The sequence below is a fragment of the Lutra lutra genome, chromosome 3, assembly GCF_902655055.1.
Source record: "Lutra lutra chromosome 3, mLutLut1.2, whole genome shotgun sequence".
Classification (NCBI taxonomy): domain Eukaryota; kingdom Metazoa; phylum Chordata; class Mammalia; order Carnivora; family Mustelidae; genus Lutra; species Lutra lutra.
The window spans coordinates 69,989,489-70,008,678 of NC_062280.1; the positions used below are offsets into that span (position 1 = coordinate 69,989,489).

At 42.1% G+C, this 19,190-nt stretch overlaps 1 protein-coding gene across 7 annotated transcripts in view; it reads left to right on the forward strand.

Moving 5' to 3' along the window:
- The window catches only part of RAPGEF4 (Rap guanine nucleotide exchange factor 4), a 291,866-nt gene extending 290,100 nt beyond the window's left edge, over nt 1-1,766 (forward strand). For all 7 annotated transcript variants that reach the window (XM_047722178.1, XM_047722177.1, XM_047722176.1 and 4 more), the window contains one exon: nt 1,265-1,766. In XM_047722178.1, coding sequence (XP_047578134.1) covers nt 1,265-1,392 — 128 coding nt within the window. In that variant the 3' untranslated portion in view covers nt 1,393-1,766. The remainder of the gene's footprint in view (nt 1-1,264) is intronic.
- Nucleotides 1,767-19,190: the final 17,424 nt, after the last annotated feature.

A 19,190-nucleotide genomic window follows, 5' to 3' on the forward strand; every position in this document is an offset into this window, starting at 1 on the left:
TGAGTTTTTTCTTAGAGTGAGTAGGGGCCTTTGTAACTTTGCTCTGCTTTTCTGTGTTCAGACCTGCACCCCTACCCTCCACCCCTGATGCAGATGGCATTCCAACTGTCTCTGCGAGTGATGCGTGGATCTAAGCAGAGCAGATGGACTGCAGAAGGCAGTGGGTTAGGAGGGGAAGAACCCTGGCAGGGAGGCTAGACTCCAGCTCGGTCACTCCCAGTGTCCTTCTAGATGACAGCCCCATGCTGCTGATACATCTGTGGGGCAGAGGTGGCCTGGGCCTGGAGCACAGGTGCTGGGTCTAACCAGAGCATCTTCCCCCACTCTTGTCTGGAAATAATGTCACCATTATGAAATGGAGAGATTTCCCAGTTAAAGAAATCCAGATCGCTCATTTCTCTAGAAAAGTAGGAAGATCGGGCAACTCCGGGGGCTGCTGATGGCCACGTGGCCCCGGCCCGGGGAAGCTGAGGAGTCCCTTCCCAAGGGAGCCGTGGTTCCAGTTCCCCACCATCAGATTTGGCCTTCCTCCTTCATGCAGATTCGCTGCGGAAGGCGCTGAGCCCCTGATACTTCTTTCAGCCTGGTTGTAGAGAAAGCTGTTAACTTCCCAACTCCCCAGCTCACATGCAGGGGAGGGGGAGTGGAGGAGAATAGAACAACAGTAACTGGGATTTCAGAACAGGTCGAATCAGGGAATCGGAGGTCTAGCGGACCTTGTGATTTCAGCCCGCATGCGTAGCCTCAAAACGCACGGGTGGGTGCAGGAGGGCTGTATGCCAGGCTCAAGTAAGGAGGAGCGTGGGACCCGCTAACCTCACCGGCTTGTTTCAGTTCTGCCAGGGTGTTCAGCGCTTTTGCTAGGGGCTTCTGAGAACTATGTCTTTTTGCCGTCAGCCCTCATCCTGTATGAAAGGGGGCAGAGAGCGGAGTGTGAGATACAGGTGGGATGGAAAGAGGAAGCGATCTTAATGTATAACCGATGTATAGCCATCAAGTGATGCTCTCACTTTTATTTGGTGCCATTTTTTTTTTTTTTTTTTACAACATGCAGTACAAAGGAAAATGATCAAATAGGTGATTCCAGGGAAGGAAAGGGGGAGAGAGAGGAGATGGACATATATTTCAGTGAATATGGTATGTTGAAAGATTGCAACGGAACCTTGGAATCCACGATAAATGTAATAAGTAATTGGAGGAAACAGAGCTGTATCTTACATGCATATATTACGCAATGCCAATTTGCTCTTTTCTCCTTGAACAGATCCCGATGCAGCACAAGCTAGTAAGAACCATCAGGATGTCCGGAGTTATGTACGGCAATTAAATGTGATTGACAACCAGAGAACTTTATCACAGATGTCACACAGATTAGAGCCTCGTCGACCATAGACATTTAAAGTGCCCAGAACAATGGTTTGCCTCCAGTCCACGGTTTTTCAGAAATGCCATTTGCGCTACTACTGACTGTCTTGTCACTGGGAAATTCTACAAAACAAGCAGACACGGAGCCTGAGACATCTCAGGGCTGTGGCTTACCAGCGTCCTGACAAGAGAAGAAATTCTTTGACTTGCAAAGAAGTCACACGTTCACACTCTAGCTTAGGGCCCTCCAGTTTGTGATCACCCTATTTTATTTGCAATTGTGCCATCCTCTTTGCTGAAACATAAATTAAGTCCCACACGAAGAGCTTGGTGGGAATACCATTGTCAAGAGACATAGCAAGTCCCTGATGGTTCTTCTCAGAGAATTGGCAGGGGAGATACGCTACAAATAGGGTTTACGTGACTACATCTGTGGTGGTCTAGTTTCACAGTTTTTAATCTCAACACCTTGATTTGGAGCATGGGGTTGGAAGGTGTTGAAGAATCATGTAAATCTAAATCATAAGCTGTATTCTAGCATCTTCATAGTCTTACCTCTGAAGGAGTTAAACCCCACCACACTACTATAAAACATTATGGCTATTTATGTCATTTAGGGAGGACTGGTCTGTAATTTCTGAATGATATCTAGAATAATATTTATGTTTACAATGTAACTTTTTTAAACTTACAAGTCAGGATTACATACATAAGAATTCCACTAAGAAATTCCAAGGTTCTAAAAATTGCCAGCGTTAAAATAAAAAAAAGAAAGAACATTTCAAAAGAGCACAATATGCACAAAAGATTTTTCAAAATTAAAATATTTTCCTGGGCATTAAAAACCTTTACTATTGGCTAATTATTATTACTGATTAAAAAAAAAACACATATTTTCTGGACTTAAATGTTATTACAAATATCTTAATTTTCAGCAATTGTTTTGCACTTTCAAATAGATTGTAAATAGTTCACTCAATCAATAGTATAGAGTTATTTATTTGCTATATAATAGATATTGTGCCAAATGATTACTTTTTATTTATTTTATTTAGTATGTAATTTTGGAGTACATTTTTTCCTCTTTTCACAATTAGGCTACGTTTAATGTGTAGGAATTGTATGTATGTATATCTTCTGTAAATAACAGCTAGTATCTTCATTAAATATAATTGTTGACAAGAAAAGGTCATGTTATTCTCGATTCTTGTAATATGGAAAGGGTAACCTTTTGGTATGGGGGCGGTCCCAGCTTTTTTAATTGAAATAAAATTCAGATACTATAAAAATCACCATTTTAAAGTGCAAAATGCAGTGGCTTTTAGTATATTCACAAGGTTGTTCAACCATCATCACTAATTCTACAACATTCTCCACATTCCTGAGGAAAAAAAACCCTATCCATTAGCAAACCCACCTCACTCTCCTCTTCCCCCAGTCTTGGGAAACCACTATCTGCTTCCTGTCTCTGTAGATTTATCTATTGTGGACATTTTGTATAAATGGAATTGTATAATATGTGGCCTTATCTGTCTGATTTCTTTCACTTGGCATAGCATTTTCAGGGTTAATCTAGCATGTATCAGTACTTCATTTCTTTTTATGGCTGAATAATATTTGATGATTGGATATACCACTTGTCAGTTGATAGACACTTGGGTTGTTCCACTTTTTGGTTATTAGCAACTACGGAAAGGCATGATTTTAGAACTGTCTGGTATGGGGCCTCATACCATTTCTCAGTGATTTAAGCACTCAGTAAATATTTGATGAAGAGATTTCTAAAATTCCTTAAAGTCCAAATATGCCTCTATTTTTTCTTGTTAGCATTTTCCAGAGTGTGTTCCAGGCTATACTAGTCTCACAAGCTCACAAACTATTCCTCCAAAAACAGACGCACAACTGCAAAGCAAAAAACAAAACCAGGATGGTATCTTGAAATAAATTTGCGAGCCCCTGCACAATACACAGCCCATTCTTAGAAACGATTCCCAATATTCATTAACATATTAAAGGCTGTGAGAAGTCCCACTGCAATCCCTCCTAACACAGTGGAGGCTCACTTTGAGAAATGCTAAAGCAGGCAAATGACTTTCTGTGTTCATTCATATCATAGTTCAAGGTCCCCAGGGGTGTTGTTTTATGCAGTGTTAACCTCCTACCTAGTGGAGCATAATGCCTGGAATTTACTAGAGAATTTTTTTTTTTAAAGATTTTATTTATTTGTCAGAGAGAGAGGAGAGCGAGCGAGCACAGGCAGACAGAATGGCAGCAGAGGCAGAGGGAGAAGCAGGCTCCCTGATGAGCAAGGAGCCCGATGTGGGACTCGATCCCAGGACGCTGGGATCATGACCTGAGCCGAAGGCAGCTGCTTAACCAACTGAGCCACCCAGGCGTCCCTAGAGAATTTTTTTTAAAAAGGCACTGAATAAATTTTTTTTGAAGCCATCATTTTTCAGCATTTCACTATCTGATAGGCCTCAGTATGGCTGCAAATTTTCACCATTATATAGTTTTCCTTTCCTAGATAATTTTGAAAGCTGAGAAATGAAGCTGATAGCCTATCCCTTGGGCATTCTTGCTCTTGTTTACTCTTCTTTACTTCCTTCCTTCCTTACTCTTACTTTGTTCCTTAAAAGTTGGTATCCTAGGTGCGCCTGGGTGGTCCAGTCGGTTAAGCGACGGCCTTCGGCTCAGGTCATGATCCCAGGGTCCTGGGATGGAGTCCTACATCGGGCTCTCTGCTCAGCAGAGAGTCTGCTTCTCTCTCTCCATCTGTTGCTCTCCCTGCTTGTGCTCTCTCTCTCTCTCTCTGTGTCAAATAAATAAAATCCTAAAAAAAAAAAAAAAAAAAAAAAAAAAAGCTGGTATCCTATGTCTAATAGTCTCTTTCCCCCAATTTCATGGTGACTGACATCTTTTGACCTTTTAATTTAGTTTCAACATTATTCAAAATTAGTACATATCCCCTTAGGCTTCCAAATGAGAATAAGGTAGCAATGGCAAAGTAAAAGAACTCACACTCTAAATATGGAGAGTAGTAGCCAGGCAACCTTTCCTGAAGCAGGAGGTGCAGTTAATATTTTAAAACTTGCAAATGAGCCAAAAGAAAATGAGAGGCATACAGGGTCACAAGAAGGATAATGAGGTTTGCTGGAAGACATGAAAAAAGAAGAAAGGATGTTTTTACCAAAAATGCCTGCAGAAAATTATACATGTGAGCATTTAACATATCTACTTAGCAAGGTCACTGGCACGATGTACAAGAGCTAAGCCTTTCCAGCAATTTTTGAATACCATGCAGGTTAAATAGTTGCTCCTAAACTCAATGACATTTCCTCTTAAATATCAATGCAGATCAATGACCACCAGTTTGAGGAAATTAAAAGAAATGTATTCTGTTTTAAAATGTACTTTTATTTTTTTTAAAGTCAGCATAGGACACGCAGTGTGGTAAAAATGAACCCTGCCTCGAATGGCTTTCTTTATACTGTCAGTCTACAATGTATGACATTCCTTGCTGTGGAATAATCTTCATTTTCTCTATTTGTTTTATGTTGGGGAGGAAGAATTCCTCTGCCCTTCACGGTCCTTGTAGCTGGTCTAAGAATCAAATTGATATGAGTCAGATTAAAAGGAGAAAATCAAATTTAATAGCTTACTTAGGGGGAACACCCACACAGACATGGAAATTTTAAAGACAGTCAGGCAAAATGAGGTCTATGTGTCATCTTGAACCAAGAAAGAGGGAATAGGGGGCTGCAAAGGGAAGGGATGAAAAAGAGTAAATGTTTGGTAAACTCATATTTGCTGGGCCACTCAGAAACAATAGGACAAAGAGAGGACTTTGATTGTGCAGGTCTTGCTGGGTTTCTCCCTGTCTGCAGTACGCAGTTCACAGTATACCGTGGTTATGCATTGTGATAGCTGTCTTCCTAGAGCAGCTCCTCTGTCTAAACTCTTTTGAGCAGTTGAGGGCAAGGTGAAGAGCTTTCCCTGAATCTGCTGGGGTTTGATTGCTTTTTAACTTAAAATCATCTTCATGCCAAAGTTGCCCACCTTGGACAACCTGCACTTGGGCCCTACACCTACATCGAGAACAGCATGGTGTTAGATGGTCAGGTTACTTATAAACTGACTTAAAAACTTTTAACTTAAGGGACGCCTGGGTGGCTCAGTTGGTTGGACGACTGCCTTCGGCTCAGGTCATGATCCTGGAGTCCTGGGATCGAGTCCTGCATTGGGCTCCCAGCTCCACGGGGAGTCTGCTCCTCTCTCTGACCTTCTCCTAGCTCATGCTCTCTCTCACTGTCTCTCTCTCAAATAAATAATAAATAAAATCTTAAAAAAAAAAAACTTTTAACTTAAAGAACCTCTAACTTAATTAGACATTGTCAGTTAACTTCCTATTCACTCGTTCATTAGCAAATAGTGGTTGAGGGACTTACTGAGTGCCAGGCCCTCTATGAGCTCTGCATTCAATGGTGAGAAAAACTAAAAGGTCCCTATTCTCCTGGAGCTTATCACCTCATAGGGGAGACAGAAAGTTAATCAAAGAATCAAACATAATATAAAAACACTTCCAGGGAAGCATCTGGTGTTCACGGACATGTAATAAGGGGATTTGCACTGATCCGAGGTAAGGAAATATTCCCTGTGGAAGTGACGGTTGACCAGTACTCCGAAGGATGAAGATGCTAATGAGGCAGGAGAGAGAAGAGTATGTCCTAAGCAGGGAATAATCTTGGCAGTGTGAAGGGCGGAAAGCTCACTGTGGCAGAGCTGAGAGGGCGCCGGGGAGCGTGCTCCAGAATGTGCTGAAGATACTAAGAAGCCTCAGAGCTGCGAAGACTTCCAGGGCTTTACAAGGAACCTCACGTTTGACTAAGAGCAGTGGAAAGTCACCAGGGTTCTGGAAGGGGGGCGGGGTTGCATTCCTCATGGTAGCCCTTGGAGGGCAAGGTCATTGCTTCATGTTACTACATTGCGGGGACATGTGGTGTCATCCCAAAGTCCTTAATGACTGTGTTATGCAAGCTTGAAGGTAAGGCAGAGGGAATTGTGGCTAATGGCAAATATTAAAAGCAGCGGAGAACCCAGACACTCACACAGAGTCAGACCATCCCTCCTCCTGACTCAGTCCACACTGGACCACTTTCTAATTTGGGAAAACAAGACATAAATAAAACTTACCATTTTAACCCTTTTTGAGTGTACAATTCAACGCTATAAGTACAGTCACATTGTTGTGCAACTCTCACCAATATCCATCTATCCATCTCCAAAACTTTTTCCTCAGTCCATATTGAAACTACCCCTCACACAATAACTCCACACTTCCCCTCCCCCAGCACGCACAATTCCACTTTCTCTCTCTCTGAATTTAGAGGTTACCTCCTATACATGAAGGAGGTTCTTTTGTGTTTGGCTTGCTTCACTTAGCATTATTTTTTCAAGGTTTATCCCTGTTGTAGCATGTGTCAGAATTTCCTCCCTTCTTAAGGCTGAAAAATACTGCCTTTCACGCATATACCACATTTTGCTTATCCATTCATCCATCATTTGGTTCGTTTCCACCTTTTGGCCTTGGGAGTAATGCTGCCGTGAACCGGGGTGTACAAGTATCTGCTTGAGTCCCAGCTTTCATTCTTTGGATCTGTACCTAGACTGGAATCGATGAATTGTACGGTGATTCATGTCTAAGCTTTCAAGGAGTTGTCCTACTGCGTTCCGTAATTGCTCTACCATTTTATGGGCTACATCTGACATGGCCCATGCTTGCCCATATCCTCTCCTTGGAGACCGAGTCTGCCAGTGCATGGTATGGCTGCTGGGAATAGTAGTGGTCAGGGCACCCAGGGCTCCATATGTAGCTCTCTGAGCCTGGAGCAGGAAGCTCCCATCAGCCTCAGGGTCCTCCTTTAAGCCAGCATGGCCCATGAGACAGTCTCAGCCCCAGCCCTTGGTCCCTGCTGCCTTGTTGGTTACCGTGTCAGAAGACCACTGCCTGTGGCCTGACGTTGAAGAACTAGAGGAAATATTACTAACCCCAAGAGAATAAGGGCATGGGAATGGGAAAAGTGCCTGCCTTGCTTTGGCTCCTTTGCACGTGCTTGTCCAGCAGTTAGGGCAAGTCAAGGATGAAGCTACAGGAAGCCAGCATCTTTGTTCTTGGGCCAATTTAAATTTGGAAAGATTGCGGCCAGGCCCGGCTATAAAGGGAAGTAAGCACAAGGCACTGTGAGCTCATGGGCACCGGTATGGGAACCCCACCAGACCTGGGGAACAGAAAGAGTCTGGGGCCAGGGCATGGGAGAGATGTCAGATTTGCAGTAGTCCCCTCTCCTCAGCCTGGCAGGGTGGGTTCAGATTCTACCTTGGCAAGAAGAGTGAAATTCTATAGGAGGAGGACCAACACAAAAGAATAATTGGAGCAAAAGTTGGCATAAAATTCTTCAGGACATGTTTTGCAGTACCTGAGAATAAAAGAGGATGGGAAGGCCCTCATAAGGTTTCCGTCCATTTAATTGCAGGCAAGTGGTGAGAGCAAGAGTCTCTAGCAGGCTAATGACAAGGACCTGGCAGGAATGGAGAACAGCTGATGGTTCCAGGAGGAGTTCTGACATTTCAGGGCAGAGAGACAGAATCTAATAGTTCAGTCTCCCCAGTGAGGAGAGGGGCTCATGGTGAGGAGAGACAGCAGCCCTGAGGGTAGACAGATTCTGCACCAGCCAAGATAAAGCAGCTTTAGAAGGATGAGGAAAGCGGTGGTTCATTCACACTGTGAAAAGATAAACCACATCAGCAAGTGTATCAGTTGTTGCGTGTATTAGACAGGCTTCTTCAGAGGAACAGCGCTGATGGAATTTGTTTACATACGGAAGGAGGTTTATTTTGAGGAACTGGCTCACACAATTATGGAGCCTGGAGCATCTAAAATCTGCAGTGTGGGCCAGCAGGCTGGAGACACAGGAGAGCCAATGGTGCAGATTAAGTCCAACCTATCTGCTGGAGAATTTCCTCCTGCTTGGGGAGGCCGGGCTTTTTGATCAGTTCAGATCTTCAACTGTTTGGACAAGGCCCACTCAGTTGTGGAGGGCTTTCTGCATTCTCAAAGTTCACCAGGTTAAATGTTCACCTCATCCAAAAAAAAAAAAAAAAAAAAAAAAAACTCCTAAATTAACATGGAAAATGAACCATCGCACTTAAACCACCCCAAATTTAGTGCCTTAAAACAACGACTCTCTGGGTCAACTGGATCGTCCTGCCAATCTGGGCCAGGCTGGGTGGATGAGGGCTGGGGTCAGTCATGCATCTGCAGTCGGCTGGAATAGGCTGGCCTCAGATGGAATGGTTCATCTCTGCTCTACACAGCCTCTCATCCTCCAGCAGAGGAGGCTGGGCTTCCTTACTTGCGGGTTGGGAAGGGTTCGCAGGAAGCAAAGCCAGTAAGCGAGAACTCTTGCCTCCCAGGCTCCGAAGAGGCTCACCCTCACTCTGCTGGCCAAAGTGGGTCAGGGCGCCCGCCACAATTCAGAGTGGAGGAATGATTCTGTGTCTCCATGTGCAGAGCTTCAAAGTCCCATCACATAGACAATGGATACAGGGAGAAGAAAATAGCTGTCATTTTCACAGTCTGCTAGGGTGGGGCTAGCCCCAAAAGTGAGCGGCTAGAAGGGACACTTCTCTTGTTTGGGGCCAGTTTTTCGGGACCTGGTGCTTCTGTGGAAGTGAATCGAGCTCTTGGGGAAGGAACACGGAATATCAGAAAGATAACAGACTCTACAATCAGGCGGATCTGGGTTTGACTCATCATTTTCATGTGTATTGTCTAAAGCGGTGCTGTCCCACTGCAGAGCTCTCCTTCAACCAAGCTTCCTCTCACGGCCACAGCCTGCACCCCGACATGCGGGAAGCCTCAGCTGTGAGCACGGGCCAACGTAGTTAACCTCCGAGCTTCGATTTCCACCTCTGCTCACGGGCATCCTCATACCTCCCTCATGAAGGCTGCCTGGGCATTCAATGAGTTAAGGTGTATAAAGCGCCTAGCACAGGGAGGGCTTGGCGCTCAGGAAATTTCAGTGTCTTTCCTGCCTCTGTGCTGCAAGGAGAGGCAACAGTAAACAGAACTTCAGAACACTGGGAGTTCACCTGAGAGTCTTCAGCCAAAACAATCATGAAAGGTTGGAAAAGGGAGGAAACCTACATGGTGGCTTCCAGCCATTGAAACTGACTCGAGGCGAAGGAGCCTTTGGAGAGTCTGGCCTTTCCCCTCATCCTTTGTCCTTTCCCCCAAAGGGACGCCAAGTGCACAAAGTTGTTGCTGTAGTCATTGAAAGGGGATACTGTTATCTTGAACAGACCCATTTTAAAAGTTATTTGCAGTGGACTGGAAAACAGTTCAAATTACCAAGTGAAAGAGAGGAGAGGTGAAGAGAGAGTAAGATTCGGACTTTTTACCAACAGATCCAATATTCATGTATGAACGAGATCAGAAACTAAACCAAGGGTGACACGAGTCACACACAGATCACACTAGGAGTTAGATTTTAACCTGACCGGGGTGTTCATTTATGTGTTCAGTCCACATCACCTAGAAACAGTTTTACGCTGTTATGAGTTCTTCCCAAGGAAGGGTTCTTTATTAGTGGTTCTGATCTCCTCTCACGTGATGCTGACAGGCCATCATAAACTCCATTTGTATTTCTGGCTTCAGAAATTAAATTGAAGGTACGAGCCAGAGGGTCCACTAAATTAGAGATTATTGCTTGTGGCACTCTGTGTGAGCCAGGTAAAGCTTGGTCCTTTTAATTAAGAATTTGCTTTCACTAACAACATGAGCAAATGAATAACATTAAGTCAACATTAAACCCACTTGTGGGGGGAGGGGTGGTTGTGGGAATGACTGAGATAGGTAGTCCTAGTAGAGACCTGAGGTGCGGAGTTTGCTTATGCGTCAGAATTAGCATTTTTGGAGCAACTGAATACTGTCTGTAACACAGGGCAGGGAAATCTTTTGAGCAGCAAGAGAAGATGTTTGCTGGGGTGGGCAAAGAGGAAATTTTGTACCTCCACTTAAAAAAAAAGGAAGATCAGTAAGGAATACAGAGTTTTAAATACAAAATTCTCTGAATGCTGGCTTTGGAAGAGAATTTTTAGGATATATTGGTTCTGTAATGAATTCTTTTCAACCTGTCACTTCACTTACCGTTTATTGAATACCTACTGTCTACCTGATACATGCACACAGTATTTTATTCTAAATACCTATGAGATGAATAGTATTACTGTTTACTGGTGAGGAAAACTGAGAGAAATTATCTTGCTCAAGGTCACATGCTTAAATTATGGCAGAGTTGGGGAAACCAAATGTAATCTGCTTCCAGAACATAAGTTGTTAACTACGAGGCCACACTGTTTGACTCTCTTTTTGCCTCCAAGAGAACAAATTATTCAGGCTTTTGAAGCCACAAACTAAAAATAACGGAGAAGAGGTTAGGCAACCAAAGCATGAGATTAATTTTACCAAAATATTGTAAATGGAGTTTTGACAAGAGATTTGGGTGTATTTTTCTCTAAAGTTTGTCTTCAAAACCAAACTCGTGTGTGTGTGTGTGTGTGTGTGTGTGTGTGTGTGTGTCCCTTCATAAAAATCTTATATATTGTATGTATACCATGGGAAGTCCTTAATTTCACAGGATGATATAATATTTCTCTGCATTTGTCATAAAGAATCCACTCATAACCAGGAAGACACTTCTGTTGTATTTGAAGCACTTTATCTCTTAAGCCAAGTGGTTGTTTTCATACGTGTTTTCATATTATTCTCTTTGCCTTATTTCATTAAAATTGGCTCCACTGAAGTTGAAGTATTTTTGAGAGATGTAAATTTACTGAATATTTTGTAGAAAAGATGGAGAGGGGGTTTTATTACAGAATCCCATGGTATTTCATTAAAAAAAAAAAAAAAACAAAACCTCACAGGACCTATCTTGTCTTCCAAATCTTTCTTCTTTGCTACCCATCATATGGTGTCCTCTTCACATTCCCAATTCTCCACCCCTCTAGTTTGCAGATCATTCCTGGGGACCCAAAGTCATATTTTCTTTTTAATGTAAATCAGTTAATTTTCCCTGCAGCCCTAGCTCCAAATATGAAAGTCCCCACTCTGACTGAGGATGAAGATGTTTGTCCTCAGCAAACAGAAGACCCTCCTGTTACCAGGGTCATTCTCTTTAGAAGGGCAGTATAAAAGACAAAAATTTTTTTTATCATAACAGAGAAAATTGTCTTATTTAAAACCCAAACTAGGGGCACCTGGGTGGATCAGTGGGTTGAGCCGCTGCCTTCGGCTCAGGTCATGATCCCAGGTCCTGGGTTCGAGCCCCACATCGGGCTTTCTGCTCAGCAGGGAGCCTGCTTCCTCCTCTCTCTCTACCTGCCTCTCTGCTTACTTGTGATTTCTCTCTGTCAAATAAATAAATAAAATCTTTTAAAAAAAATAAAATAAAACCCAAACTAGCTACGCTCCTTCTATCTCCTAAAGGTGGATGTCATAATTCATACCAGGAAAGCAAACCTCCCTCTTCTTTCTTTCCATTTCAGGAACCAATGGGAAAAGAAAGAAGGAGAGACTGAAACGTCAGAGTTCTCAGCAATTCTGCTGTGTCCTAGCATACATTCAGCATGGACATACATTCATGGTAACAGGAGCCTAACCAAATCATTACCTTTCCATGTGGAGGTAAATTTCCAGAATGCTCATTGACATAACTCTTCCTTTTTGTCATAATAAGCTTAGGGGACAGTTTTTCCCCTGCTACTTTTGACAGATCCTCAGAAGCTGCAGTGATATTTTTGATGCCCTTCATAATAGCAAAGGATTTCTACCAATTCCTAATTTCTTCCTGATCTTTACCATCTTGATAACTGACCTCTCAAGTTGTAGCAAACCTTCCATCCACTGGGCTACTCTTCCTAGGTATTCTTCCTGGGTACGCTTCCAGCACTATCTCTCACATGTTTTCGTTAGCTCTCAGGGGTTATAACTTCACAGTAGGAGAAAGAAAAAGTCCAAGGCATACTAGCACTAATTCTACTGTATTGGCTGAGTCAATGAAAATATCCTAAAGCATGCCTGCCAGTCAACTTGTCCCTCTATGTACTTGAAGTTCCCATTGAATCTTCCATTCGGGGACATGTCCTATAGGAGAAAAGTCTGTTTCATAGCAGCAGAGAAAATCCATGCCAGCTACTTAAAATAGTCAACATAATTTTTCATTCTTAAACCTAAACAATAACTAATGATCACCAGATATCTGAGAAAACTAGTACCATAAGAGATAAAAGTAAAGGGAAATAAAAAGAAAAACTGACTCCAGAGGAAACAGAAATAATTCAGGTAACTGAATAATAATAGTAATAGTAACAGCAATATAATAGCGAATGTTTAGCATGCGGAACATGACCAATAATAATACACAGCATTACTGAACACAGACTCTGAGCCAGGTCCTGTTTTAAACACTGTCCATCTCTTTACTTATTTCCTCCAGACAAAAACCCCATTATGGTCCTCATTTTACAGGTGAAGAAACTGAAGCCCAGAGAGGCTGATAAAATACATAAGGTCACTATGCAGCAGACCCAGGTCTATTTGATTCCTAAGCCCATGTTCTTAGTCCCAATGCTGTGTTGCATTGAGAGCCTTCCTTTTTGAGTTTTAGATGCTTCAAAGTCCTCACTAACATCTACAATGGGTTGTATGATGGATCAAGGGATCCATCAAGTTATCAAGTTCTTACATAAAACGAACACTTAAGTTCCAGCCCGACTTGATGAAGTCTGGAAGAGGGCCAGAGCTTGAATTCGATCCCTATCTACATATGTATTAGCGATAAGACTACCCAGGTAAAGCCTACAACTTCAAGAATACCTATTAAGCATCATTCACAGTATGTTAACACTAAAACTTGCTGCATCCAGATCCCTCAGGCCTGGAAATAATCTGAGTCATCTGGAGATACATCTGACACTGCTTCCTCCAGTGGCTGGAGATGTCGCTCATAGATAACAAACTGTGTAATCTAATACACTGAAACTTGTTATGGGTTTGTGCAACTAATTTGCATGGCAAAATGATCCAGAAAAACTCGTTGTATAGACAGGCCATGGTTGGTTAAGTGAGTCTGTATTTTGATTACTCAACTGAAATAGTTCAGTAGGATTTTGCAAATCTGACATAATTATTTTGAAATGTTTTCCCATAACAATTTGGTAAGGTCTGCTTTGTATTAATGAAGTAAAACACTAAGACAATTATCCAGTTATTTCTACTCTTTTACTTTTGTCAGCTCTCCAGTGGTGAGGAGAATTGTGATATGTAGGAATATGAAGACTAACCTCATGCATAATGATTTAAAATTGCAATATGTGAACATAAGGACAGAAATAAGTGGCATGTAAGAGACCTTATCTCATTGAAAATGGACACTGGCACTATGGAAGGCCTGATAAGTAAGATGATGTGTGACACAAAGTGAAGCAAAGGCTTAATGAACCTCATTCTCTGATTTGAAGGTAACATGTCTAATCCTATTGTAAAAAACAAAGTCACCCCAGATTCTCTAGGTGTCAGGGAAGCAGTGAGTAGATTTATAAGAAAAGAAAATACACACACACACACACACACACACACTCTTTCTCTCTCTGTCTAATACATATATTATCTTTTCCTATATATATTTGATATATAAATGATATATACATACTCTATTTGCTTGCTTAAGGAAAGATCTAGAATCTATATCTTTTTAGAATATTGAAACTATGCTTAGGAAAATAAAATATTATGGTTATAATTTTTTTTTAAAGATTTTATTTATTTATTTGACAGAGAGAGATCACAAGCAGGCAGAGAGGCAGGCAGAGAGAGAGGAGGAAGCAGGCTCCCTGCTGAGCAGAGAGCCCGATGCGGGGCTCGATCTCACGACCCCGAGATCACGACCTGAGCCGAAGGCAGCGGCCCAACCCACTGAGCCACCCAGGCGCCCCTATGGTTATAATTTTTAAACAGAGAATATTTCTTATATCAGCGGAAGAATAGCCACTGAGAAAAAAAACTTAATTTCCTTTTATAAATAGCTGTGGATCAGAGTACAACAATAAGTTCTAACTCTGCTATTGCTGTGCATTTAAAGCCAAGATGATGACTGTATTGAAAAAGAGGGAAGAGAAAATCAATAGATTATTGCTTCAATGGAGCTCACAACAGTGCTGATTAGAGAACACAAATGGATTGCATAATAGTAAAATAACTATAAACTGGGGATGGATTTAAGCCTATGTTAAGACCATTCTTAACTGCATTGTATCTTTAGAAAACATGCTCTGAAATTACAACAGTAAATTAAATCTATTCGACCGCAAAATTTAATACATAAGAAATAGCATTTATTAATGATCTGGAAGAGGGAGTAAATAGCATGTTAATGAAATTTACAGATGATACTAAATTGGAAGGTGTTACAAACAACAATGTGGACAGGAGTTTAATACAAATGGGTCTTCAAAAGTTAAGGAAAGTCAATGGTGACCCCCCCCAAAAAAGCATATAAAACTTTATAAAAATATTCATTGAAAAAATTTCAACTTGAGAAACAATTATATAAGAGAAGTGTGGATGGAAAAGTGACCTTGAAATTTGATCAGGATTTCTGATATAATAAACTGGTTAATCCACTCTTGAGAGGTCCTAGGCCCTTTACTGGGAAGAAGTCATTACTTCGCTCATTTATCCCCTCTATAGGTGGACCAGAAGAACTATGGTGCTAACTTGCAGACTTTCTGGAGGCAAGCAAAATGAAGAAAACAGAGCAGGTAAAATAGTTTTTAAAAATTGCTTATTGAGGGGAAAAAGGAAAGACTACTGAATAGAGAAGACTCATGATTACATACTGGTATCATCCTCTAATAATGTTTACACTGAAAAATCTATAGATACCTGAAAATTTTTTTTATAAAAGATGGTTGATGTCACTTGATGGTTCATGAGCATTTATTCATTGGAACTAATAATTACCTTATGAAATACAGCACTTGCTTTTCCAGATATCAACAGATAGAAGAGTTTTCCTTCTTAATCCCATGTGCCCAAATCTAATAAATTTGTGATATTCTGAATGCCATATGGGATAATATCATTGGTTTTCTTGGGGTGTCTTGAAGTTTAGGTCTGAATTTGCTTCACCCAGAAGAGCAAGATGGGTTATCTGGAAGCCCTGGAGATGCTAAGAAACTAAGTAATGTTCCTCCAGTGTCCCACCAGCTCATCTGGGGCTAAGATACAGTTATCTGGGGACGAATGCTCGGGTCTATTTATTGTTGCTGTTCAAGCAGAACCCTCAGTTTCAGACATATGACTATTTTCATTACATTTTCTATTTCCCTTAAGATTTCATGCTCCCTTTGAGGGAGCCACTGCCACACATGTGATGGAGGGAGGAGAGAGCATTCCTGGTGGCCCAGTGTGATGCTGAGGGTGAGAACTGATGGAGGAAGATACAGGGAAGGGGGTGAAGGTGCTGGAAGGAGGGCAACGTCAGGCCAATGAAGATGGGGGATAATGTTGGTGAAGAAAAGCTGGATTAGACCATGTGCTCTCAAGATCTTGGAGTGTATTTAGCAGGCAGTAAAGTGTCAGTAAAAGTGTTTGAGTAAAGGTTTTTGAATTTTGATACAATTCTATGTACTGTGTTGGATATTGCTTCCAAATACATGTTATTCCCTAATCAGACAGGCAAGCCACATAGGTCTTAACCTAAATTGCAGAAATGTTGAATAGGCAGGATAGAGAACAGGGCCCAGCAACATACCATTAGAAACCCTTTGTAAGGGAATATTGCACCCTGAGTGACATCAGCCCTTTTGTAGGTGTACCTTTGAAGGTGTTTTCAAACTGACAGCAATTTATTGTATTATCCTGTCATTCGTTAAAATCCCCTTCTGATTTATAAAGTCGTCTTGAGAAACTTTGTCATGTTTCACTGAGGAAGTCCTCATTGTCCTCTATGATTCCGCCAGAGAAAGCCAGGCTTGTCTGGTACATCTTGATTTCAGTGAATCCGTGTTGGTTCTCGGTGCTCATGTTTGAAGTACTTACTAGCTTTCTGTTTAATCATTTAGTAATAACTCTAGGATCTTGCCAGAAATAATAATAAGCATTTAATAATAACTCTAGGATCTTGCCAGAAAATCATACCAACTGTTATATACTTGGGGAAGAAGCTTATGAATTCCTAGCAATAAAGTAGGAGTAAGAACAAACAGGATAGAGGGCAAGGCTCAATGCTGAAAGGGTATGAGAAACTCAGCTGTGATTCGGTCACATGTTCGATCTAGGATATTCAAGAAGAGTAGCATGGCAGACGAGAGCAAAAGGCAGCAGTGCCTAGGACTCAAGACTCAAAGGTAAGTAGGCCTTCATCATGTCACATGGTCATCAGGCAGTATGGTCCCAACAAAGTGATAGCTGTTGAAGGATAGGGCTGGCACTGCACCCCAAGTTGTCAGAGGTCTAGCGAATTGCGCTCTTCCCTCTTCTGGGTAGCTGTCCTTTGACTCTGCATTTCTTTTCTTTTCTTTTCTTTTTTAAAGATTTTATTTATTTGACACAGATCACAAGCAGGCAGAGCAGCAGGCAGAGAGTGGGGGGAAAGCAAGGTCCCTGCTGAGCAGAGAGCCCAATGTGGGGCTCGATCCCAGGACCCTGAGATCATAACCTGAACCAAAGGCAGAGGCTGAACCCACTGAGCCACCCAGGTGCCCTTTGACTCTGCATCTTGAGGCAGGCGGGATACAAGGCCAATGATTCCCTCCACCTCAGACTCTCTAAAATAGCGGCTCTCCAAATTCGCTCCAGGAACCCCTTCAAGCGAGTCTGAAAGGTCAAAACTCATCTCATAAAGATACTAAGGTGTGATTTTCACTGTACCCTCTTATGAATGAACAGTGGGCTCTCCCAAAGCGTACATGTGGTATGATGCTGCACCACATGAAACGCAGAAGCAGATATGAGAATCCAATCGTCTTCTTTTAAACCAGACATTATAAAGATTTGCAAAAATATAAAACAATGACATTCTTCTCACTTTTAAAATTTTGCACAATATTTATTTTCCATCAAAATATTTATGCTAGCATAGGTGAATTTTAAATAGATTTCTGTTTCGATTTCTACTATGATAAATAGTGATAGATACAACTTACCGATACAGAAACTATTTGGCACCCTCAAGCACGTTAGAGTGTAAAGGAGTTCTGAGACCAAAAGTTGGAAAATCGCCTTATCTAAAAGAGCAAGCCCTGAAGTCCACCTCTTGCTCCCCAAAGGAAGACAAGTCGCTAAAGCTTTCCAACACTTTGTCCTGCCCTACAGCGTGGGATGACGTTTCCAACTGCCTGATGGGGTTGTTGTGAAGATCAGATGCACAGTCCGTGTATAGCTCTTAGCTCAGAGCATAGCACCTGGGCACGCAGTAAATAGTAGCCGTCACTAGTATGATTATCATGATCAGTATTCTTCTTGCTCCTGCTGCTACCATCACCACCATCATGAGGATGATTACTCCCCCGGCAACACCTTTACTCATTTAGCCAAAGAATTTATTCCTCGAACTTGTTAAATGCTCTTGGACCTCTGTACTTATTGTTTCCTCTGCCTGTAATACCTTTCCCACCTTTCTGTCCAGCAAATTCATTCCGTTCTTCTCCCATGGACATGGAGGTTCCATGATCCCTCCAACCCGTGTTATGTGCCCTACTGTAATCCCATATCCTTGCCTTCTTAAGAGCACATCACAGTACAATCACTTGTGTCTTTTCTGGCTTTTCTGCTGCACTCAGCACACTCTGTGAGAACAGAGACCACGTCTTGGCCACTGCTATCATCACACGCTCAGCACAGTGCCTGCCTTTTAGTAAATGCTTGTTGAACCAGTTTTGCCCAAGTCCCTAATTTCTATTCTTGCCCTGCTGTTCCTTTCAGGCCCTAGAACGCTTAAGCAAATTTGGGACCCGAGATATTCTTGTGAATTCTTTGGTCTTTAAGTTAGATGTGAAAGTTAAGTTCCAACAATGACCTGGGCTTCACGCCTGATTTGAAGGTCAGGGTTGCTTATCTTAAGGGATGCAGGACTGTGTGCCTTCATGTCCTGGGGGTTCAACATGGTGCAGGAGGGAGAGCACCAGCCTTTGGGCAAAAGCTGGTAATTCCTAGCTAGGATATAGACACAGACCACTTAGAGTCTGCCATGGAGGACAGAGATGGCTGGAGAAAATGCTCCTGGGTCCCCATGTGCCTCAGAGTGGGAACGATAATCAGAATGCTCTCTTCCTTGTAAGCTGCCTTTCCTCCTATCCTTAGTAGAATTTATGTCTGCATGTCTCTGATCCTCCCATAGCTGGTGGCAGTTTCAAATTTCTATTCCAGAGGAGTTTAGGGACAAAAATCTGAATGGGAGACCAGAAGAATTTTTCTTTAAGCTCTATTTGCGTAGCAAACACACTGTTTTTTCCTGACATTGCATATTTATTTTGGAGGGTATTCTTGGATATAAGAGGGTGCTAAGGACTCCCAATCCACCCCGCTGCTGACAGTACATCTATTTATAGTGCAGAGACATTTGAAGCAAAGGGATAGGAAGGTTTGATAGGAGAGGTTTGACTAGGTCGCTTTTGGTATTGCTTTTCACATTTATAAACCTACACAGGTGAGAATCGACCAACACGCGCTCCAAAAAAGATTGGGAAGTTTGAAAAAGCAGAGT